At 49.4% G+C, this 24853-nt stretch overlaps 1 protein-coding gene across 1 annotated transcript; it reads left to right on the top strand.

Annotated features, from left to right (window-relative positions):
• The first annotated feature begins 23125 nt into the window (after positions 1-23125).
• On the top strand, positions 23126-24061 carry LOC140265197 (olfactory receptor 14J1-like). Its single transcript, XM_072361082.1, has one exon. The coding sequence runs from the start codon at positions 23126-23128 to the stop codon at positions 24059-24061; it is 936 nt and encodes a 311-aa protein (XP_072217183.1).
• The last annotated feature ends 792 nt before the right edge of the window (positions 24062-24853 follow it).

Below are 24853 nucleotides of genomic sequence, written 5' to 3'. Positions count from 1 at the left end.
CACAGACTGAGGAAGGCAAAGTTGAGCAAGGTGTAACAGGGATGTTCTCATGAAGAGGTGAGGGATCTGGAAAAATGGATTGAGAAATAGCAAGGAATTAGGGCAATTGGGAAGAACAATAGCAGCTGTTACTGTTGCTGCACCAAAAGAGGGCCTGAGGACCCAGAGATTCCCTCAGGGAAGAGGTAAGGGGCAGCATGGATGGGCTCAGGGTGAGTTCCACCCCAGTTGGACCCAAAGCAGCTGGGGAAGCAGGGTAAAGATACTTAGATTCTGATACAGGTGCCTCTTATTCTGTGCTACATCAAGATTCTTACTTCATTATTATTACAGTAATAGCTGTAGAAGCTAAGCTTTCTTTTGGGGACCAATTAAATACTGCTAGGAGAGCAAGTAGGAATGCATGAATTCTTGTATATGCCAGGTTCTCCAAAACCATTACTTGGGCATGATGTATTGCAACAGTTGAATGTATGGGTTGAGGACACTTGGCATCCTCCACTCTACCCAAATCCAAGGAGCCAAGCTGCCTGCAACAGAGATGGTAGCAGATCCATGCCCGAGGTAAGTGTCCTCCACTGCCCGTGCAGAGAAGCTTTAACCCATTTCCCGATGCTTTGTGGGACTGGCTCCATGCTCACAGATGCTCTTCTTCCCCTGCCTGTAGCACCGACAGGGGAGAGGGGGACAGCAAAGGGGGTTCAGAACCAGCACTGCTTTACCCCAGGTAGGATCTCAGTTCCGGCTCAATCTCCTGCCAACAGATTTGCTGAGCCAGAGAGAATGCAATGGAGGGAGCAGCAGTTCCCATGCATGTTGCAGCCCAGGTTGGGCACCGAGGGACACAGGAAGGGGTTGGAGCTGGGACATGAGGAAGCGAGCAGCGGAGGTCAGCGTGCTCTGCTGACCTTTTGGCTTTCTAACACAGCATAGCTGGGGCTGCATTTATCCTCCTTCCTCTAGGCCATGCAAGACACAGCTTGACCTTGCTCTTTGCTTCTGCATACATGGATTCCTGTATGCTTTCAAATACTTCCTACCTTCTACCTGCTTTTCAGTTTGTAAATCCTCCAAGGAGGGAAGTTTCCATTTCCCTCCCTGCTCCCCATCAGGCCCCTATTTTCCTTAGGGGATCCAGCAGGCAAGATGGACCTCTAGCGTCTCTTGTCATGTTACCTTATGTTCAGCTAGTGCTTGGTTTGGTTTCTCACTTGTTTTGAGGCTTGTGCTACCCCCTGAACTACAGGACTGGGGTTTCTTTGTTGTTCAAATCCTTCCCAAGGTTTCTGTTGAGGATCTCCCTTTGGCTGAAGATGTCTTTAGCACACAGCTGCTGTTGGCCCTGAGCACATTCAGCACCTGCCCCATCTCCAGCACTGAGCTCCAGTTGTGTTCTGTGCATGTGCACACTGCATTTCTCCTTGCATTTGAATTGCAGGGAGAGTGGGAACTTCAGTGCAGTGGTTTAACTGCAGCAAGGAGCTCAGCATCAGCACCCAGCTTGCTCACTCCTGCTCCGAAATAGAACAGGGGAGAAAATACACTGAAAAGCTGACAGCTTTTGGGCTGGGTTCAGAACAGGACTAGCTGCCATCAGTAGCAAAGGAAAGATTAACGTACTGCCTCTTAGCCTTACTGTTGACAAATTAGAGCATGGAGAATGAAAAGCCCTTGTAAAACATCTAACGTGATGAGTATTTCATGGCCCCTGCTGCCATCTATTGTCCTTTAGTGGCACTACCAATTCTTGCCAATATTCCCTTTTTCCAGTGGAGTTGGGTCTGTAGTAGTCTCCATCACTTGTTCTTTAGGTAAAATTCGTACATTTATACATGTTTGGTAGTTAAGTTAGAATAATCAATAGCTACAGAATTATAACATTTGTATCATGGACTATTCTGTTTTGCTAAGAGGCCCTCAGCAATAAAGGGAGGACTTGGGGCCCCTATATATGGTCCCAGCTTTTAATTGGGAGGAATGCTACAGATACTACTCTACATTCTTCCTCTCAAGCTTATCTCTATCCAAGGGTGCCAGATGTCCAGGAAACGATGGCCTACTGTTAAATGAGTATACGTAAGAGTTTTTATTAATTGGCAATATATGTTTAGTTAAGCCATGATTTACGTTAAGCCAATGCTGAGATATTTAGTCGAGTGTCAGGAAGATTGTGAATCTAAAGTACTCAGCCAATGAGGAACCAGGGCAGGAAAAGATAAGTGCTGGGTAATAGGGCATGAAAGTGTTAATGCTGTTTTCTACGTGCACTCCTGCTTTAGGGATGCCCGCCATTGCAATTGTGAATCAAATCTGCTATATCAGAGATGCTGTCCTGATAAGTTATTGGGGTATTTCCAACACATCGGCACAGGTTGCCCAGGGAAGTGGTGGAGTCACCATCCCTGGAGATGAGTAAGGTAAGGGCAGCTGTGGTACTTCAGCACAGGGTTTGTTGGACAATATTGTTGGTAGGTGGGGGGTTAGACTGAATGAGCTTAGCAGTCTTTCCCAACCTTAATGATTCCTTGATTCTATGATTCTCCTCTCAGTACCTCACATTCACAGTAGTAGAATGAAATATATCATGGATCTTCCCATGTGCAGAAAATTACAGTGAGCTGGGTCTGTTCCATAATGATTTCTATTGGCTCTGGAGCATCCACATCCAATTGATGTGGATCCAGGGTGTCCCTTAAGGAGATCCGCATAGGCAGGAAAAGCAGTTGCTTAACTTCTGACACTGCATGGACAACCTGACTGCCCACCTCCCCAGCCCTGACATGCCTGCTCAGTGCCACCTCGTGCTTTCATTGCCTTTCCTTACCTCAGAGTTGTCTACTAAAGTCTGCAGCTGACTTGGCTTTCCCATTCACCCCTACACTTCTACAGAACATTCCACAAATGTTTCTTCTACCGTTCACGTGGGCACTCATCCAATCCAAGCTCTGAGCCGTTCTTTCTTCTTCTCGAGGTGTCCTTGGTTCTCACGCTGTTTATCTTGCTCCACAGCTGCTGCTCCATGCAGTCATTTTTGTATTCCCACATTGAGGACTACCAGGAAGAAAGCCATCTGCCAACCCCCCTGAGCCGCAGACTGCCAAGAAACTCCATACATTCCCAGGAATGACAGGAGGGTGCCGACTGTGCATACACAGCTATGGACTGATGGTAAAGCTTCAAACAGCCTGATGAAATGAGTAAGGGATGGCCATGGTGCCTGAGGGAGGTGGCTGCACTGGTGCTCAGTATTCAAAAAGCCCGTGGATCTACACTGGGCCAAAGGATACCAGTTTGAATATCTGGTACAGTGTGTGCTGTATTGGAGACAAAAGGGGGACATTGGCTCTCACCACAAAGATTCCTGAAATACCAGGCCATCCTGGTAGAGCAGGATGATGTAGAAATTATTGTAACGAATATTGTCAACCCATTATCTTTCCTTAGCAGAACTTCTGGAGAACCAGAACTTCATGGCTGCTTTGAAACATCTGAAGCTGCACATTGCAGCCAGTTGGTTGTACCTGAAGGACGAACCCTTAGAAGATGCAGAACTTCCTGGTTTACCAACAGCTGCAGTTTTGTGAGATGAGGAGGCTGTAAGGCAGGATCCGCAGCAACTGCTACTGAGCAGGTAATGGAAGCACAGCATTACATGAGATCCACCCGAGAGTGCTGAGGGAACCGGCGGAGGTGATAGCCGAGCCGCTTTCCATCATCTATCAGCGCTCCCTGTTGACTGGTGAGGTCCCAGAAGACTGGAGGCTTGCCAACGTGACTCCCATTTACAAGAAAGGTTGTAAAGAGTTTGTAGCCATCCATTGCAGCACTCCAGTCATGGGAGCAATCCCACCATGTTTCTGTTATGGCAACTAGGTCATACTTGACTACGGTGAGAGAGAGGTGCCATTTCTCCCAATACTCCTTCAGTCTGGGAAGTGCAATCTCTGCGCCTTTCTCGCAGAGAGTCACTCCACCAGTCAATCTCTCGCTCACATTCTCTGATGGTTCGCAGTCTATCTACCTCCTCCCTAAGCTCCACCACAAGGCTGAGCAGCTCATCTAGCTGCTCACACCTCACACAAGTCACATCCTTCCCATCCTCCCCTGGCAGCAGCAGGCTGAGGCACTCCTGGCAGCCAGAAACCTGAACTGCCACATTGTGGAACAGACCCTCTGTCTGAGTTGCCACAGTCTTTGCATGGGAAGCCCGTTTCCTGGTGAGAACCATGTTTGAAGTATTCGTGTCAGGGCCTGTCAACAGAAGAGCGAGTTACCTGAGAAAGACAAGAGCACCCACCTATGCAGACACAAGACACAACCTTCACTCCCACTGCTGCCTTACTGAGAGGGCAGAGCAGGCAGCCCTCAGACACTGATTACTCCCACCTTAGGTGCTCAGGTAATCTGAGTATCTATCTATATCTATCTATTAGTATCTACGCATATATGTTTGCAACAGCATATATTGTCTATATGTAAAAATATACCATATACATAACGTGTATGTTTGCAAATACATATATATATGCACTTGTCATTATGATTACACTTTTTTTATTCTCTGTCTCAGTAAGTAGCTTTACTTCAACCCACAAATTCTAAACTGCAGCACTGCCCTCAGTCCCTTACAGATCTCATTTAGACTCCTGAAACTGACCCAGTCACTCAGTGAAGAGCATCAGAAGATCTCGAGGTCTTCTCAGGGAGCAGCTCCTGAGGTACATTCCTTACACCAGCTTTGGAAGAGCCCTCCAGTTCTTATTAAGAGCACTGTGGCAGTGTAAAGAGAGCAGGAATGAAAAGAGCACGTTGTGCTGCTGTCTGTGGCTGTACCTCCCCCAGACCCAGACAAGGTAGCAAGAGAGAAAAGCAGAGGAAAAGTCTATTTTGAAAGTGTTTTATTTATCTTGTAACCTATTCAGGGAATCTGGTTCAGTGCTTACATGAGCTCTTAGAGTAAGAAAATGGAAAGCAGGTAGGAAAGAAGTGAAATACATGCTTATTTATAAGTTCAATAACATTTTCTTTGCGGGTTGTATATAACACACATTCAAACAATCAAAGATGCTTAAAACATAAAGTACAATCACTGGGAATCATGTGAGGAAGATGTGCAATTTATGGAAGCTGGAATAGTGCATGTTGCAACACCTTGCTGAGAGCATGCTTGATCTCCCTGTTCCTCATGCTGTAGATAATAGGGTTCAGAGTTGGAGGAACCACTGTGTACATAAGTGCCATTGTCAGATCCAGGAGTGGGGAGGAGGCAGAGGTGGGCTTCAGGTAGGCAATAGAGGCAGTGCTGACAAGCAGTGAGAGCACGACCAAATGAGGGAGGCACGTGGAGAAGGCTTTGTGCCATCCCTGCTCAGAAGGCATCCTCAGCACGGCAATGAAGATCTGCACATAGGACACCACTATGAAAATAAAGCACCCAAAGACTAAACTGAAACTAAAAATGATAAGCACAACTTCCCTGAGGTAGGAGCTTGAGCAGGAGAGCTTGAGGATCTGGGGGATTTCACAGAAAAACTGGTTGACAACATTGCCTTGGCAGAGAGGCAGTGAAAACGTACTGGCAGTGTGCAGCAAAGAATAGAGAAGCCCAGCGCTCCAGGCAGCTGCTGCCATGGTGGCACAAGCTCTGCTGTCCATCCGGGTCCCGTAGTGCAGGGGCTTGCAGATGGCAATGTAGCGGTCATAGGACATGATGGTGAGAAGGAAATACTCTGCTGAGATGAAGAATGCAAAGAAAAAGATCTGTGCAGCACATCCTGCGTAGGAGATGGCCCTGGTGTCCCAGAGGGCGTTGGCCATGGCTTTGGGGAGAGTGGTGGAGATGCAGCCCAGGTCGAGGAGGGCCAGGTTGAGCAGGAAGAAGTACATGGGGGTGTGCAGGCGGCGGTCGCAGGCTACGGCTGTGCTGATGAGGCCGTTGCCCAGGAGGGCAGCCAGGTAGATGCCCAGCAAGAGCCAGAAGTGCAGGAGCTGCAGCTGCCGCGTGTCTGCCAACGGCAGCAGGAGGAACTCGCTGATGGAGCTGCTGTTGGGCATCTGCTGTTCCTGGGCTTGGAGTCCTGCTCAGAGTGCAGAAGATAATGACAAGATCAGACCATTCTCAGAGATACTCCTCCTGCTATACTTTATTCCTTTCCCTTTGGAAAATGGCCATTTAACTCCAGAACTTGTATTTATTTTTATGAGCTTCACCATCCCTTAAGGATTAGAAGATTAGAGAGCTCTTTCCTTCTGCTAAATCCAAATCATATCCCAGCCTCCTGAATATTTTCCTCTTTACTGCAGCTGCTCTTTGAGACCCCAGCCCCAGTATCTGTGCACTTCAAATTGTCTTACAGAAATCAGACTGTTTGCAGGACAAGTTAACAATTAATGTCTGCAGTAAACGAAGAGAACAGAAACTGATCGTATCCTTTCAGGAAGGAGAGTCTAAAAGCACAACCTGTGTGACTGTTCACAAAATATCAGATGGACAGATGAAATACTGAGGTGTTCAAAGATGAATGCTGCTTTTAGATTTCTGCCTCCCATCCTCTTTCCTTCCCTCAGAACTGAAAATGGAAAATCCCTGCCTTGGCTCTCATCTTGCAAAGTACCCTCACAAACATCCTGCTGTGCAGTGGAGCTGTGATCCCCTGCCCCAGGCAGCAGCTGTGGCAGCACAAGCCCTGCCGAGGGGCTCCTTCCCCCACACGTCTCCCCGCAGCGCCCTGGGCAGCTCCCCGGGCAGGCTGAGTGCTGAGCCTGGCAGGCGGCAGAGTCCCATAGCCGGCACACAGCCCCTGGGGCACAGCAGGGACCCTGCTCTGCAGGACAGCCCTGGGCACCCGCCTGCAGCCGTGCTGGGACACGCAGCACTCAGGGCTGTGCTCTGATGCTGCAGCACAGAAGCCCTCAGCAGGAGCAGAAGTCCTTTTCCACATTAAAAAACATGCAGTGCCTGCAACCAGATCAGCTATGGGATGTCTCAGTTTAGTTATCCCTCTATGAAAAGCAGCTGCATGGTCTTCATTGAGACTTACCGTGTTGTGATCTGTGAGCAATGCTCCTGCACTGGGCTCACAGTCCGCTCACAGCAGACAAATCCTGCAAGCTCTCTTCCCTTTCTCTCCTCACCTGTCGACTGCAGGCTGTGCTGTGCACAAGAGCTGCACCTGGAAAAAGCTGTCCCTCTGCAGCGCTGCCCACTTGTATGAGCTCCCTGTGTCCCAGGAGCCCAGCCCAGCTCAGCAGCAGAGGATGTCATGTTTATCCTTCCCAATCGCCTCCCCTGAGATTTCCAGAGTTTTCATGGCCAACAGCTCCTGAAAGACAACAGCATCATGACTGTGCTTTGAAATCTGATGAATTATACACCAGATGTCCAGTGGACAGTGATTAAATCTAGATATATGGGAGTCCTACAAGATATTGTTTGCTGAAACTGATACAGCACACAGACAAGGACGGGGAGGGTTGGACTTCTCCTGTGCAGGGCAGTGATCCAGCTGAGGTACTGCATGTGCCTCATCTCTACCTGCAAAGAAATAGGGCCAGAAATAGGATTCAGCTCCCCACGGACACACAGGAGCTGGGAATCTTGTGATTCTGTTCTGATGTGCACAAGGAGTTGCCTGCATGTGAGCTCCTGCTCTGAGTCCTCGGTCCTTCAGCACGGAGGCAGTTGCTCACACACAGACACTGGGTGATGCCCAAGTTGCCTGGGGCGCTCCTGGATTTGTGCCAGTGCATGTAAACCGTGTGGGAAATCCCTGAGACAGACACCTTCTTCCTGAGCATCAGCTGAGGGCAGAGAGGCAATAGAGGCATTCTTGACCATCCTAAATAACAACAGACCCCAGCATTTAGGGCACCTCAAATTCTTTCTCTCCCGTCTCCACAGAGCATGCAGAGTTACTCAGCTGACTAAATGGGTGAGCTCACAAAAGAAGAGTCAGATCTTATTCCTTTTTCCATCTAATGTATATTCTGGAGCTCAAGGCAATACAAAGCTAACATACGTCTTTATTCATCAACAGACAAAACGTTGCCTTTCTATGGACTCTCAGATGAATGACAGCAGAAGCAGCCTACCATTACGTCTGTTCTTTTTCATCACACTCATATGCAGCTGCAAATGAAGCATAGGGCCTTCAGGAAAGCCATGCCCGAAGAGTGTCTGTGGTGCTACGTCAACTCCAAGACCCATAATGGGTCTAATGCTTGTGTGCCACCTTCTGCACACTAATACCATAGATGAGCTATCCAGTCAGGCTATGTCCAGTGATGCTTTCCAATTCGGATGTTTACTTCTGTGGTTTTTGCAGGAATGCAAACACCAACACACAGTAAGCTAGAAATCTTGGTAGAGCTGCAGGCCTGAGCTCCTGTTTGGAGCACAGGGACACAGTTTAAGGGCTTCCACAGCTGCTGTGTAGCACAAGGGGGATACAGACTCTTTAGGATGGATGGGCGAGGAGTCAAGGTAGGATAACTGCCCTCTGTGAGAGTGCACTGAGCTCTGCCTGGGGATGGCAGAGCAGCCAGGTCAGAGCTAATGGAAATGGCAAACAGAGGAGACCAACAGTGTCTGTTCCTGGCTTCCTGATCAGGGAGAGCAAGTGGAAGGTGCCCTCTGCAAACAGATGGGAGCCTGATGTTTTCTTGCCCTTGTCCCATTTGGGGGCCTTTTTCACTCCAGTATCTGCTGCAGGGACAGCACAGCAGGGCATGTGCCATCCAGCAGATCCGTGGAGAGCACAGATGGCAGCTTCTTGACTAAGCCATGGAGGAACCAAAGAGGAGAGGTTCTCTGCCGGATCTCATACTCACCAGCAAGGAACGGCTGGTGGGAATTGTGAAGGTCAAAGGGGCATCGGGCCATGTGGAAGACGCAATTGGATCTCTTTTTATTTATTTGTTTGTTTGTTTGTTTGTTTGTTTGTTTATTTTGAGGCAGTAAGCTTAGAAGACGATCATAAATGTCAATAAAACTGAGACAAATAATTGAAGACAAAGATAAAAATCAATGGAAATGTGTTAACCCTTCTCAAGATGAGAAAATCTCATGAGTCCTGTTTCATTTTGAGCTGCAAACATGAGTCTTTGAGGAGATTTTGAGTCTTTTTTTTTTTTTTTTTTTTTTTTCTGTATATACTATGTTTTCCAGAACTGTGTTTGCAGAACACAGATGCCTTCAGGTTCAGGGACACAGACAGCAGTGCCAGTGCCAATGCCCTCTGAGGTTCTCTACTGAATCTCATACTCACCGGCAAGGAAGGGCTGGTGGGGAATGTGAAGGCAAAACAGGCACCTTTTTTCTTTCCTTTTCCCTTTCCTGTTCCCTTTCCCTTTTTCTTTTCCTTTCTCTTTCCCTTCCCCTTTTCCTCGTCTTTTCCCTTTCCATTTCTCTTTCCCTTTCCCTTACCCTCTTCCTTTCTGTTTCTCTTCCCCTACCACTTCCCTTCCCTTTTCTTTCCCTTTATGGTTAGGCTGCGGTTGGACTTGATGATCTTCAAGGTCTTTTCCAACCTGGGTAATTCTATGGTTTCCTTCCCTTCCCTTCCCTTCCCTTCCCTTCCCTTCCCTTCCCTTCCCTTCCCTTCCCTTCCCTTCCCTTCCCTTCCCTTCCCTTCCCTGCCCTTCCCTTCCCTTCCCTTCCCTTCCCTTCCCTTCCCTTCCCTTCCCTGCCCTTCCCTGCCCTTCCCTGCCCTTCCCTTCCCTTCCCTTCCCTGCCCTTCCCTGCCCTTCCCTGCCCTTCCCTTCCCTTCCCTTCCCTTCCCTTCCCTTCCCTTCCCTTCCCTTCCCTTCCCTTCCCTGCCCTTCCCTTCCCTTCCCTTCCCTTCCCTTCCCTTCCCTTCCCTTCCCTGCCCTTCCCTGCACTTCCCTTCCCTTCCCTTCCCTTCCCTTCCCTTCCCTTCCCTTCCCTTCCCTTCCCTTCCCTTCCCTTCCCTTCCCTTCCCTTCCCTTCCCTTCCCTTCCCTTCCCTTCCCTTCCCTTCCCTTCCCTTCCCTTCCCTTCCCTTCCCTTCCCTGCCCTTCCCTTCCCTTTCCTTCCCTGCCCTTCCCTGCCCTTCCCTGCCCTTCCCTGCCCTTCCCTGCCCTTCCCTTCCCTTCCCTTCCCTTCCCTTCCCTTCCCTTCCCTTCCCTTCCCTTCCCTTCCCTTCCCTTCCCTTCCCTTCCCTTCCCTTCCCTTCCCTTCCCTTCCCTTCCCTTCCCTTCCCTTCCCTTCCCTGCCCTTCCCTGCCCTGCCCTGCCCTGCCCTGCCCTGCCCTGCCCTTCCCTGCCCTGCCCTTCCCTTCCCTTCCCTGCCCTTCCCTTCCCTGCCCTGCCCTTCCCTGCCCTGCCCTTCCCTGCCCTGCCCTGCCCTTCCCTGCCCTTCCCTGCCCTTCCCTTCCCTGCCCTTCCCTGCCCTTCCCTGCCCTGCCCTGCCCTGCCCTGCCCTGCCCTTCCCTGCCCTTCCCTGCCCTTCCCTGCCCTTCCCTGCCCTGCCCTTCCCTGCCCTTCCCTGCCCTTCCCTGCCCTGCCCTGCCCTGCCCTTCCCTGCCCTTCCCTGCCCTGCCCTGCCCTGCCCTGCCCTTCCCTGCCCTTCCCTGCCCTGCCCTTCCCTGCCCTTCCCTTCCCTGCCCTTCCCTTCCCTGCCCTTCCCTGCCCTGCCCTTCCCTGCCCTGCCCTTCCCTGCCCTTCCCTGCCCTGCCCTTCCCTGCCCTGCCCTTCCCTGCCCTGCCCTTCCCTGCCCTGCCCTGCCCTGCCCTGCCCTGCCCTGCCCTGCCCTGCCCTTCCCTTCCCTGCCCTGCCCTTCCCTGCCCTGCCCTTCCCTGCCCTGCCCTTCCCTGCCCTTCCCTTCCCTGCCCTTCCCTTCCCTTCCCTTCCCTTCCCTTCCCTTCCCTTCCCTTCCCTTCCCTTCCCTTCCCTTCCCTTCCCTTCCCTTCCCTTCCCTTCCCTTCCCTTCCCTTCCCTTCCCTTCCCTTCCCTTCCCTTCCCTTCCCTTCCCTTCCCTGCCCTTCCCTGCCCTGCCCTTCCCTGCCCTTCCCTGCCCTTCCCTGCCCTTCCCTTCCCTGCCCTTCCCTTCCCTTCCCTGCCCTTCCCTGCCCTTCCCTGCCCTTCCCTGCCCTTCCCTGCCTTGCCCTTCCCTGCCCTTCCCTGCCCTTCCCGTTCCCTGCCCTGCCCTCCCCTCCCCTCCCCTCCACTCCCCTCCCCTCCCCTCCACTCCCCTCCACTCCCAACTTGTTTATACCCAACTATAAATAAATAGACAGTAACTGTCTGCTGGATCCTTCCTTTTTAAGCTCTCTGCAGGTACCTCTCCATTTTGCTGAACAAGTTCTGAAAACCTGAAGAAAATAACAGGAAGGCACAAGGCACAGGAGGCTCTTTAGGTTATAACGAGCCCCAGGGCGCATTTGATGCTGAGTCCATCAACCTCCAGTGCAGAAAGAAGTTTGCACAGAGTGCTCAACAAGACAAAGTCAGAAGTAACAGTGAAGTTTCTTGGAGTATTAATGGGCCCACTGAGGAACATTAACAAGCAAGCTTCCCAAGGGACTAGTTAGAGAAGATAATTGGAAGATATGACTACAGGCAATGAAAGGCACTGGCATGGTGGCTCTGATGCTGAGAACCTCCTCCTTTGTCTCCTTTGTCTCCTTTGTCTTATGAAGCAGAAAGGCCAAGCCCTGATTCCCAGACCCTTGGCAGGGAGATCCTGTCCCTCATATTGGCTAAGGGTCCTTCCTGGGACAGGAGATGCAGAATTGTATGATGTCAAATGAAAGACAGGCAGAAGATCCCAGGCTCTGCATGTGGTGCAAGGACGCTGTGAGGGTCATGTCCCATGTGTGTCCTGTGTCTCATCATGGGATGTGGGATGTAAGAAAGGCCCAATCTGAATATGTAGTCAATCCCATTGAAACTCTGAACTTCAGATCTCTCAGTTCCAGTGGCCCTCCTTTGCACACCCTCCAATAGATTAATGCCATTTATGTTCTGTGGTGCCCAGAAGTGCACCCAGTGCTCCAAGTGAGGCTGTAGCAATGCAGAGCAGAGAGATGATCCTTTCCCTCACCCTCCTAGCAATAACTTGTTTTCTGTGCTCCAGGGGACCGTCAGCCTTCCTGGATGCCTGGGCGCACTGCTGACTCATGTTCAATTTGATGGTGACCAGGACCCCCAATCCTTTTCAGTCAGACCACTCTCCAGTGTCCCATATCCAGTCAGTGTGTATGTCCAGGTTGCCCCTACCCAGGTGCACAATCAGGCACTTGTTCTTGTTATACTTTATGTACTTGGTGCTTAGGACCAACTGGTACCCACTTCTCTGACTTGTCCACATCTCTCTGCAAGTCCTCCACCCTCAGTGGAGGCAACAGCACTTCCTCATCTGGTATTGGAATGTGGAGATACTGAGGGCCTTCTTTGCTACTGTTTTCAGTGAAAAAGCTCTCCCTCAGGAATCCCAGACCCTGGAGCTTAGTGAGAGGGTCTGGGGAATGGAAGACTTCCCATTATTCAGGGAAGAGCTGGTCTGAGAGCACCTAGGCCACACTGATATTCATAAAGCCATGGGACTTGATGGGGTGCATCCATGGGTGCTGAGGGAGCTGGCAGAGGAGACTGAAGAACAGCTCTCTATCATCTTTGAGAGGTCTTGGAGAATGTGGGAGGTGCCTGAAGACTGGAGGATAGCCAGTGTCACTCTGGTCTTCAAAAAGGGCAAGAAGAAAGATCTGGGTAATTACAGGCCAGTCAGCCCCACCTCTGTCACTAGAAAGGCCAGGGAACAGTTTGTGCTAGATGCCATCTCCAGACAGACGGAAGAAAAGGAGTTTATCAGGAGTAGGCAGCATGGGTTCACCAAGGGGAGATCATGCTCGACCAACCTGGTAGCTTTCTATGATGTTGTCACTGGCAGGGTGGATGGGGGGAGAGCGGTGGATGTCGTCTACCTTGATTTCTGCAAGGCATCTGATAGTGTCTTCCATGAAAGTATGCTTATAGGAAAGCTGAGGAAGTGTGGGATAGATGAGTGGACAGTGCGGTGGGTTGAGAACTGGCTGACTGGCAGAGCATAGATGGTCATCATTGTCAGTGCAGAGTCCAGTTGGAGACCTGTAAGTAGCGTTCTACTACCCAGGGGTCGGTGCTAGGTCCAGGCTTGTTTGACACCTTTATCAGTGACCTTGATGAGGGGATAGTGGCCACCCTCAGTAAGTTTGCTGATGATACGAAGTTGGGAGGATTAGCTGACATGCCTGAAGGCTGTGCTGCCATTCAGCAAGACCTGGACAGGCTGGAGAGCTGGGTGGTAAGAAACCAGATGGGGTTTAACAAAAGCAAGTGTAGTCTTGCACCTAGGGAGGAAGAATGCATGCACCAGGACAGGTTGGGGGATGACCAGCTGGAGAGGAGCTCTGCAGAGATGGACCTGGGTGTGGACTACAGGTTGGCCAATGGCATTCTGGGGTACATTAAAAAGAGCATGTCCAGCAGGTTGAGGGAGGTGATCCTCCCCTTTATTCTGCCCTGGTAAGACCTCATCCGGAGCACTGTCCAGTTCTGGGCTCCCCAGTACAAAAAAGTCAGGGACCTCTTGGAAACACCCCAGCAGAGGGCCACAAAGATGGTGAAGGGACTGGAGCATCTCCCCTATGAAGAAAGGCTAAGCGAACTGGGTCAGTTTACCCTTGAGAAAAGACGACTTAGAGGGGATCTAATCCAGGTTTATAAATATCTGAGATGTGGGGGGCAAAGTGGTAAGGCCAGACTCTTTTGAGCAGTGTATGGAGACAGGACAAGGGGAACTAGCCACTAACTGGAGCATGGGAAGTTCCGCACTAATGTGTGCAAGAACTTCTTTACAGAGCAGGTGACGGAGCACTGGAACAGGCTGCCAAGGTGCTTGTAAGAGTTTCCTTCTCTGGAGATATTCAAGACCCGCCTGGCCGCCTACCTGTGCACCTACCTGATGTTCCCCAGGGGTCAGTGCTGGGGTCTGTCCTCTTCAATATCTTTATTGATGACCTGGATGAGGGCATCGAGTGCACCCTAAGAAAGTTTGCAGATGACATCAAATTGACTGGGAGCGTGGATCTGCCTGGGGGTAGCCAGGCCCTACTGTGGGATCTGGACAGGCTGGAGAGCCGGGCTGAAGCCAATGGGATGAGGTTCAACAAGACCAAATGCCACGACCTGTACTTTGGGACCTGTAATGGACTGCCCAGAGGTGTGGTGGAGTCACTGACCATGGAGGTGTTCAAGGAATTATTGGAGGGACAAAGATTAGTGGGAGCTATTGGTGATAGGTGAACAGTTGGACTGGATGATCTTTTAGGTCTTTTCCAACCTTGGTGATTCTATGATTCTATGATATCCTGTCCTTGTATGTGTTCCCTTTTTGTTTCAGCAAACACTCTCTGGGAGGACACACCACATGTCTGGAATTATTTACTGACTGCTGGAAATCTGGTGTTAAATTAAACAGATTTTAATGTACAGTCATGATGCTGTTCTCCTTCAGGAGCTGTTGGCCATGAAGATGCAGGGACATCGCAGGGGAGACGAGTGTGAAGGATAAAAATGACACACTCTTCTGCTCAGCTGGGCTGGGCTCCTGGGACACAGGGAGCTCATACAAGTGGGCAGAGCTGCAGAGAGACAGCTGTGCCCAGGAGCAGCTCTTGTGCACAGCACAGCCTGCAGGTGACAGAAGGAGTGGAGAGAAATGGGAGAGAGCTTCCAGGATGTGTATGGTGTGAGCAGGCTGTGAGCTCACTGCAGGAGCATTGCACACAGACCATGACAAGGTAAGTCTCAATGAAGACCATGCAGCTGCTTTTCATAGAGGGATAACTAAATCTGGGACATCCCATAGCAGATCTGGCTGCAGGCACTGCATGTTTCTTTACTGTGGAAAAAGCCTTCTGCTCCAGCTGAGGGCTTCTGTGCTGCAGCATCAGAGCACAGCCCTGCGTGTGTGAGGGCTGCGTGTCCCAGCACGGCTGCAGGCTGTGCATATGGGGCTGCAGGCGGGTACCCAGGGCTGTCGTGCAGAGCAGGGTCCCTGCTGTGCCCCAGGGGCTGTGTGCCGGCTATGGGACTCTGCCGCCTGCCAGGCTCAGCACTCAGCCTGCCCGGGGAGCTGCCCAGGGCGCTGCGGGGAGACGTGTGGGGGGAAGGAGCCCCCCGGCAGGGCTTGTGCTGCCACAGCTGCTGCCTGGGGCAGGGGGATCACAGCTCCACTGCACAACTGAATGTTTGTGAGGGTACTTTGCAGGAGGAGAGCCAAGGCAGGGATTTTTCTTTTCCTGTTCTGAGTGAAAGCAGAAAGGATTGGAGGCAGAAATCTAAAAGGGGCTGTCAACTTTGAACACAGCTCAGACTCCCCGGTATTTCTCCAATCAGTTGGCTGTTTTATGAACAGTCACACAGGTTGTGCTTTCAGCCTCACCTACCTAAAAGGATACAATCAACTTACGTTATAGTTGTTTTCTGCAGGCATTAATAGTTCACTTGTCCAGCAAACAGGCTGATTTCTCTGAGACCAACTGAAGTGCACAGAGGCTGTGGCTGAGGTCTCGAAGAGCAGATGTAGTAAAGAGGAAAATACCCAGGAGGATGGGGTATGATTAGGAAATGAGAAGCAAATAAGAACTCCAAAATCTTCTACTCCTTAAGGGATGGTGAAGCTCATGAGAGTATATACAAGTTATGGAGTTAAATAATTATTTTTCTAAGGGAAATGAAAACTTATATAGTATAGCAGGAGGAGTGTCTGAGAATGGTCTGGATTTGTCATTATCTTCTGCACTCTGAGCAGGACTCCAAGCCCAGCAACAGCAGATGCCCAACAGCAGCTCCATCAGCAAGTTCCTCCTGCTGCCGTTGGCAGACACGCGGCAGCTGCAGCTCCTGCACTTCTGGCTCTTGCTGGGCATCTACCTGGCTGCCCTCCTGGGCAACGGCCTCATCAGCACAGCCGTAGCCTGCGACCGCCGCCTGCACACCCCCATGTACTTCTTCCTGCTCAACCTGGCCCTCCTCGACCTGGGCTGCATCTCCACCACTCTCCCCAAAGCCATGGCCAACGCCCTCTGGGACACCAGGGCCATCTCCTACGCAGGATGTGCTGCACAGCTCTTTTTCTTTGTCTTCTTCACATCAGCAGAGTATTCCCTTCTCACCATCATGTCCTATGACCGCTACGTTGCCATCTGCAAGCCCCTGCACTACGGGACCTTGATGGACAGCAGAGCTTGTGCCACCATGGCAGCAGCTGCCTGGGGCACTGGAGTTCTCTATTCCGTGCTGCACACTGCCAGTACGTTTTCACTGCCTCTCTGCCAAGGGAATGTTGTGAATCAATTTTTCTGTGAAATCCCCCAGATCCTCAAGCTCTCCTGCTCAAAATCAAATCTCAGGGAAGTTTTGTTACTCATTTTTAGTATCAGTTTAGACTGCGGGTGCTTTGTTTTCATAGTTGTGTCCTATGTACAGATCTTCCTTGCCGTGCTGAGGATGCCCTCTGAGCAGGGACGGCACAAAGCCTTCTCCACGTGCCTCCCTCACCTGGCCGTGGTCTCCCTCTTCCTCAGCACTGCCTTTTTTGCCTACCTGAAGCCCCCCACTATTTCCTTCCCACTCCTGGATCTGACAGTGGCTCTTCTGTACACAGTGGTTCCTCCAACACTGAACCCTATGATCTACAGCATGAGGAACAGGGAGATCAAGCACGCTCTCAGGAAGGTGTTGCAATATGCACTATTCCAGCTTCCATAAAGTGCACATCTTCCTCTCAGGTTTCCCAGTGATAGTTTTTTATGTTTTATGCATCTTTGATTGTTTGATTTTGTGTGTTAGATAGTCCTACAACTATTACCGAACTTATAAATAAAAATTTATTTCCTTCCTAATTTCCATTTTCTCTCTCCAAGAACTCATGTAAACATGGAATCAGACTTCCTGAGTAGGTTAAAATTTTCCTAAAAAGCTTTCAAAATAGACTTTTCCTTAGCTGTTCTCTCTTCCTACCTTGTCTGGGTCTGGGGGAGGTACAGCCACAGACAGCAGCACAGCGTGCTCTTTTCATTCCTGCTTGCTTTACACTGCCACAGTGCTCTCAAGTCCTTGTATCTGTGCAGTATAAACGGCTGTGTCAGAGCTGGTCTCCTTGCTGGCACTGCCATAACATGAGGGCTCCTTCAGAACAGAACCAGAGCACTGGAGGCCTCTCCCAAAGCTGGTGTAAGGAATGTACCTCAGGAGCTGCTCCCTGAGAAGACCTCGAGAACTTCTGGTGCTCTTCACTGAGTGACAATATTATTTTTACAAGTCCTGAGGAGATCAGTTAGGGACTCGAGGCAGTGCACTGGTTTAGAATTTGCGTGCTGACTTAAAACTATTTACTAAGACAGAGAAAAAGAGAAGGATAATAATTATGACAAATATATATGCATACCATATATAATATATATATGGTATATTTTCACATATATACAATATATGCAGATGCAAATAGATATGTATAGATACTAATACGTGTACATATCTGTTAGCAAGTCCAGGACCTGCTGTAGGGTCTTTAACAGACACAGGCTTCACTGTAGGATCTGGAGTGGCTGCTGGGCTATTGCAGGAGCTGGAGCAACTGCAGAGTTTATTGCCAGAGCTGGAATGACCACAGGAACTGTGACTGAAGTTGGGGCAGCCACGAGTGACCACAGGGCTGTACCTCATGGCACAGTGCATCTTCCTTGGGAAGAATTTGATTCATTTTCTTATCACAATATTTGGAACAGCTGTGGGGACCTGAATCTCCTTTCAACCCTGGGCTTTTACATCTGGAGATGAGACACCCGCACTGATTGCCTCAGCTGAATGACGGCCCTGAAAAGGGGAATTCAGAGGGTCCCTGTCCTTGTCTGCATGTCTTCTTTGTTAAGGTCCAGAAGCAGAGCTTTCCAGATGAGGCATTTGCACTTCTGCTAGGCAAACACAATCTGTTGGGAGAAACTGATACAGTAAAACAGTTAATCTCATAGTCAAAAGTTAGGTATGTGGGCCCAAAAACAAGTAGGATGTGTAGTTAACATAAAGGAAGAACATCTGCATACTAATGGGAACACTGCCCAAAAGGTGTCCAGTACCAGACTATCAAACATGACAGGGTAAAAAGGACAGAGCGAGGAAGACTTTGAGCCTCTGGGAGAAAGACGTTTGACTTCATCCCCATGACCACTGGAGGAAGACACCCCGCTACAAACAGTGCATGTGCCAGAGGGAGAGGCAGTATGTAAAAGAGTTACTGGAAACAATGAATAAGTAGTTGTGTTCCAGGAAATTTATTGAGTATGTATGAGCTTGGCTTTGAAATATGTAATGCTTCTACTTGCTAGTTTGCAAGACAGATGGAGTGATCCCCCTTTGCACCCGGAACCGAATAAATGCTTTCCTGCTTTATATTATAACACAGGTTTATAGAGTTTCATTCCTCAAGTCAATTTGGCAGCCCAGATGGGACCAGCTCTATTCAGCTGCAGGACCAGCTGAGAGGGGGGACACTTGTGGCGCACCCTGAGATTTCTCTGAAGGACTCCCTTCCTCACCTGATCACTGCAGGGACAGACAAGGACCATCCATAGGCGGACCGGGTATGTGTATGGTAAGGGGAGCCTGTAAGTCCTGAGGAGACATCCTACACAGGGTGCATCCATCCGTGCTGTCCCTAGGGAGGTGAGCTCACAGCTTAGTTTACCGGCTGGGGTAGGAAGAGTCCTAGGGGGAGTTCCTATGAAGGGGACCTGTAAGTCATATGCATGGAAACAAGAGCAAGTACGCTCTCCCAGGTGGCAGGCAATAGGACGGACCTAGGTTGGCCTCTCCTATGGGTATGGGATATAGTGGATATCCTGTCAAATGGTAGCCTGGGTTCTCCTTGCTGTAATCATGGGGCTTATAGGTTGTATGGCCATTATTATCACCTGCTGTAAGTGTTCAGTACTGTGTATCTAATCATTACAGGTCAAGCTGACATGGAAAAAATCTTAAAGTTTGCAACTGGTCGACCAGGGTATGAGCTTTATTAATATTCCAGCTAGAAGACGTTGTCAACATTGTGTATATTGAATAAACCATGTTTTTTGATCTAAATGCCAGAGTGACTGTGGTGTGAGTGAGACACAGCATAGCTGTGGGGTGAGTGCCGAATCCCGACCGTGTTTCCTTCCATTTGAAAAGGAAATGGACAGAGACGGACAAAGTGAAAGACTCTGTGTTGTCTGTTCACACATAGGTACTTTCTGCTTGTATGTAGGAAGACGGGAGTTTGTACTCTATAGATTAGGAAGTGACCTGAGGAGAGGTGTACATTCCGCCCGACAAATGAGTGTCAACCCATTTATGTAATACTATGTACTGCTTGTGAGGAAGTGTGTGAGGGAGGTGGGTCAGTCAGTGCCGGTTCTGTGGTGAAGTGTTTATAACTGAACGACAGGGATTGTTAAGGGAAAGTTATATAGTATTAAGGGTGTTTATGGGAACTAAATAACAGTATTGTTTCACAAACTGCTTTGATGGTATAAGAAAGCATAATTGTTAATGGCATATGGAAGTGTATTTGAGGGTATGTGGAAGTGTAAATGAGGGTGCAAAGAGTGGAATAGTTTACAGACGAAAAAGGGTTAAAGAGAAAGTGAGCTAATCTGCACTGACATGAGATCAACCCCCTGCACCATTCCTCTACGAGCTTAGCAGAGCAGAGCAGAGACACAGTCCCCATGTATCAGGTAGCGTTATTCTGCTTACCAAATGGATGAGCTCTCAAGAGAAGAGGCAGATCTTCATCTCTGCTCCATCTGTGGCATACTCTCGAGTTGAAGGCATTGCAAAGCTATGGCATATCTACGTTCTTGCACTGATGACACCTTAGTTTGCTCTGGGCTTTCATTTCAATGGCATCTAAATAAGTCTAGGGTCATGCCAGCTGACAGGAAGCTGGCAAATGTTGTCTCATTGTAAGGAAGAGCAAGAAAGATGACAGGGGCAATTATGGAACTGCCAGTCTCACTCCAGTGCCTGGTAAAATTATGGAGAAAGTGATGGTGGGAGTGATAGAAAAAAAAAAAAACACCTGAAGGACAGTTCTGTCATTGGTCACAGCCAACACAACTTCCTGAGGGGAAGGTCCTGTTTAACTATCGGACTTTTTATGACACAGTTAGCAAATTGGTTGATCAAGGGAAGCCATTTGATGTTATCCTTGAGGATTTCAGTAGTGCTTTTGAGACTATTTCTCACAGCACATTTCTGGACAGAATGTCCTGCATATGGCTAGGTACAAACAGAACGCGGTGGGTGAACAGTTGGTCAATAGGTCAGGTCCAAAGGACTATAGTCACTGGGTTCCATTGGGCTGGTAGATGGTCACTCTCAGGGTTCCACAGGACTCCATTTTAGGGCCACTTCTCTTTCATGCTTTTGTGGATGACTTGCATGCAGGACTAGAAGATGTTCTGAGCAAGTTTGCTGATGAGACCAGATGAGGAGGTGCTGTTGCCACCACTGAGGGTGGGGAGGACTTGCAGAGAGATGTGGACAAGTCAGAGAAGTTTGTACCAGTTGGTACTAAGCACCAAGTGCATAAAGTATAACAAGTGCCTGATTGTGCACCTGGGTAGGGTCAACCCTGGACATACACACTGACTGGATATGGGACACTACAGAGTGGTCTGACTGAAAAGAATCGAGGGTCCTGGTCATCATCAAACTGAATGTGAGTCAGCAGTGTGCCCAGGCATCCAGGAAGCTCAACGGTCCATTGGAGTGCATCAAGCAAGGCATTGCCTGCTGGGTGAGGGAAAGGATTGTCCATCTCTGCTCTGCACTGCTGCAGCCTCACATGGAGCATTGGGTGCAATTCTGGGCACCACAGAACATAAAGGACATCAAACTATGGGAGGGTGTGCAAACAAGGGCTCTGAAACTGAGAGATCTGAAATTCAGAGTTACACTGGGATTGACTGCTTGTTCAGAATGGGCCCTTCTCACATCCCAAATCCTGCGATAAGACACAGGGCACACATGGGACATGAACCTCACAGTGTCCCTGCAGCCCATGCAGAGCCTGGGTTCTTCTGTCCCCATGTCTTTCATTTAACATCATACAGACCTCCAACCCACTGCCCCAGGAAGGATCCTTAGTCAGCATGAGGTTCTCTCTACCAAGGGTCTGGGGATCAGGGCTTGGCCTGTCTGCTTTGCAAAGCAAAGGACGGGTTTCTCAGCATCAGAGCCACCATGCCAGTGCCTTTCATTGCCTGTAGTCATATCTTCCAATTATCTTCTCTAACAAGTCCCTTGGGAAGCTTGCCTGTTAATGTTCCTCAGTGGGCCCATTAATACTCCAAGAAAGTTCACTGTTTCTTCTGCCTTTGTCTTGCTGAGCACTCTGTGCAAACTTCCCTCTGCACTGCAGGTTGATGGACTCAGCATCAAATGCGCCCTGGGGCTCGTTATAACCTAAAGAGCCTCCTGTGCCTTGTGCCTTTCTATTATTTTCTTCAGGTTTTCAGAACTTGTTCAGCAAAATGGAGAGGTACCTGCAGAGAGCTTAAAAAGGAAGGATCCAGCAGGCATTTACTGTCTATTTATTTATAGTTGGGCATAAACAAGTCTTTAAAGCAGCACTGTGCAACTGATATCAATCCAGGATGTCCCCAATGAGGTCTGTTCTGTTACTGTGTAGACAAAGGTCCTTCTCAACCTCCCCACCCCACTTCTGCTCACATTGGCCCCATGGGACTTGCATCACTTTTCTTCACATCACTCTTCTCTGCAGCCACCCGCACAGTGTTAAAACTCCTTTGCACCAACTCCCACTAGCTTTCCACAGAGAACCCGTTGCACATGTAAAAGGAAAGATTTCTCTTTTTTTTTTTTTTTTTTTTTTGGCCAACAAACAGCAGGAAAGGTGTTGCAATTGAATGAACAGTAAAACACAGTGGTCAACTGCATGCCATGTCCATACCGCTTCTATTGAGGTTTGTCTTTCACAGGGAATGTTTGTACAAGAAATGAGTTAGACACAGTCATGATGCTGTTTTCTTTCAGGAGTTGTTGGCCATGAGGACCAAGGGATATCTCAAGGGAGAGGAGTGGGAAGGATGAAATTGTGATCCTATTCTGCTGGGCTGGGCTGGGCTCCTGGGACACAGGGAGCTCATACAAGTGGGCAGCGCTGCAGAGAGACAGCTGTGCCCAGGAGCAGCACTTGTGCACAGCACAGCCTGCAGGTGATAGAAGGAGAGGAGAGAAAGGGGGACAGCTTGCAGGATGTGAACGGTGAGAGCAGGCTGTGAGCTTACTGCAGGAGCATTGTACACAGATCACAACACGGTAAGTCTCACTGCAGACCATGCATCTGATTTTCATAGAGCGTTAACTAAATCAGGGACATGCCTGAAGGGGGAAGGAGTCCCCTGGCAGGGCTTGTGCTGCCACAGCTCCTGCATGTGGCAGGAGATCACAGCTCCACTGCACAGCAGGATGTTTGTGAAGGTACTTTGCAAGAGGAGAGCCAGGGCGGGGATTTTACATTTCTTGTTCTCAGTGAAAGCAGAAATGATTGGAGGCAGAAATCTAAAAGGGGCTGTCAACTTTGAACACAGCTCAGAGACTCCAGAATATTTCTCCAGTCAGTTGGCTGTTTTGTGAACAGCCACACAGGTTGTGCTTTCTGCCTTCCTACCGAAAAAAGTACAATTAGCTTAAGTTATAGTTGCTTTCTGCAGGCATTAAGAGTTCACTTGTCCTGCAAACAAGCTGATTTCTCTAAGACAAAATGAAGTGCACAGAGGCTGGGGTGGGGGTCTTGAAGAGCAGCTTCAGAAAAGATAAAAATATCCAGGAGGCTGGGGTACGTTTAGGAAATGAGAAGAAAGTAAGAACTCGTTAATCTTCTACACCTTCAGGGATGGTGAATCTCATGACAAATAAATTCAAGCTATGGAGTTCAATGAACATATTCCAAAGGCAAAGGAGAACTTTTATAGTATGCCAGAAAGATTACCTCTGAGAATGATCTGGACATGTCATTATCTTCTGCACTCTGAGCAGGACTCCAAGCCCCGGAACAGCAGATGCCCAACAGCAGCTCCATCAGTGAGTTCCTCCTGCTGCCGTTGGCAGACACGCGGCAGCTGCAGCTCCTGCACTTCTGGCTCTTGCTGGGCATCTACCTGGCTGCCCTCCTGGGCAACGGCCTCATCAGCACAGCCGTAGCCTGCGACCGCCGCCTGCACACCCCCATGTACTTCTTCCTGCTCAACCTGGCCCTCCTCGACCTGGGCTGCATCTCCACCACTCTCCCCAAAGCCATGGCCAACGCCCTCTGGGACACCAGGGCCATCTCCTACGCAGGATGTGCTGCACAGCTCTTTTGCTTTGTCTTCTTCATCTCAGCAGAGTATTCCCTTCTCACCATCATGTCCTATGACCGCTACGTTGCCATCTGCAAGCCCCTGCACTACGGGACCTTGATGGACAGCAGAGCTTGTGCCACCATGGCAGCAGCTGCCTGGGGCGCTGGGGTTCTCAATTCCCTGCTGCACACTGCCAGTACGTTTTCACTGCCTCTCTGCCAAGGCAATGTTGTCAACCAGTTTTTCTGTGAAATCCCCCAGATCCTCAAGCTCTCCTGCTCAGCCTCCTACCTCAGGGAAATTGGGATTCTCATTTTTAGTTTCACTTTAGCCTTTGGATGCTTTGTTTTCATAGTTGTGTCCTATGTGCAGATCTTCATGGCCGTGCTGAGGATGCCCTTTGAGCAGGGACGGCACAAAGCCTTCTCCACGTGCCTCCCTCACCTGGCTGTGGTCTCCGTTTTTCTCAGCACTGGCTTTTTTGCCTACCTGAAGCCCCCCTCCATTTCCTCCCCACTCCTGGATCTGACAGTGGCACTTCTGTACTCAGTGGTTCCTCCAACACTGAACCCTATTATTTACAGCATGAGGAACAGGGAGATCAAGCACGCTCTGAAGAAGGTGTTGCACTATGCACTATTCCTGCTTCCATAAATGCACATCTTCCTCACACAATTCCCAGTGATGGTTCTTTTTGGTTCATGCATCTTTGATTGTTTGATTGTGTGTGATATAGCAACCCACAAAAATAAATAAATAAATAAATATCCAACTTATAAATAAAAATTTATTTCACTTCTTTTCTACCTACTTTCTGTTTTCTCATTCCAAGAGCTCATGTAAACATGGAACCAGATTCCCCGAATATGTTAAAAGATTCCTAAAAAGCTTTCAAAATAGACTTTTCCTTAGCTGTTCTCTCTTCCTAAGTTGGAAGGCAGCACAACGTAATCTTTTCATTCCTGATCTATTTCCAGTATCACAGAACTCTCAAGTCCTCTCATTTGTGCAGGCCTGAAGGTCTTGTGTGTCTCACAACAGTCCTGTTGTCTCTACAGCAGCACTCCAGGGCTGCAGTCAGTAGCCGGCTGTGTCAGCTGGTCTCCTTGCTGGAACTGCCATAACAAGAGGGCTCCTTCAGAGCAGGACCAGAGAACTGGAGGCCTCTTCCAAAGCTGGTGTAAGGAATGTACCTCAGGAGCTGCTCCCTGAGAAGACCTCGAGATCTTCTGGTGCTCTTCACTGAGTGACAGGGTCAGTTTCCTACGTCCCAAGGAGATCTGTAAGGGACTCAGGGCAGTGCTGGGGTTTCGAATTTGTTGGGTTAAATCTATTTACTAAGATAGACAAAAAGAAAAGCATTATGATTATGGAATAGATCTATATCTTTATATATAAACATATGCTTACATACGGTATATTTTCACATATATATAACATATGCAG

The sequence above is a fragment of the Excalfactoria chinensis genome, unplaced genomic scaffold (genome assembly GCF_039878825.1).
Source record: "Excalfactoria chinensis isolate bCotChi1 unplaced genomic scaffold, bCotChi1.hap2 Scaffold_71, whole genome shotgun sequence".
Taxonomy (NCBI): domain Eukaryota; kingdom Metazoa; phylum Chordata; class Aves; order Galliformes; family Phasianidae; genus Excalfactoria; species Excalfactoria chinensis.
The sequence above is the reverse complement of the archived record's forward strand: the minus strand, read 5'-3'. Positions and strand labels throughout refer to the sequence as shown.

What these genes read in the sequence shown, in the direction of transcription:
- LOC140265197 (XM_072361082.1), top strand. Translation starts at nt 23,126, where the DNA reads ATGCCCAACAGCAGCTCCATCAGTGAGTTCCTCCTGCTGCCGTTGGCA.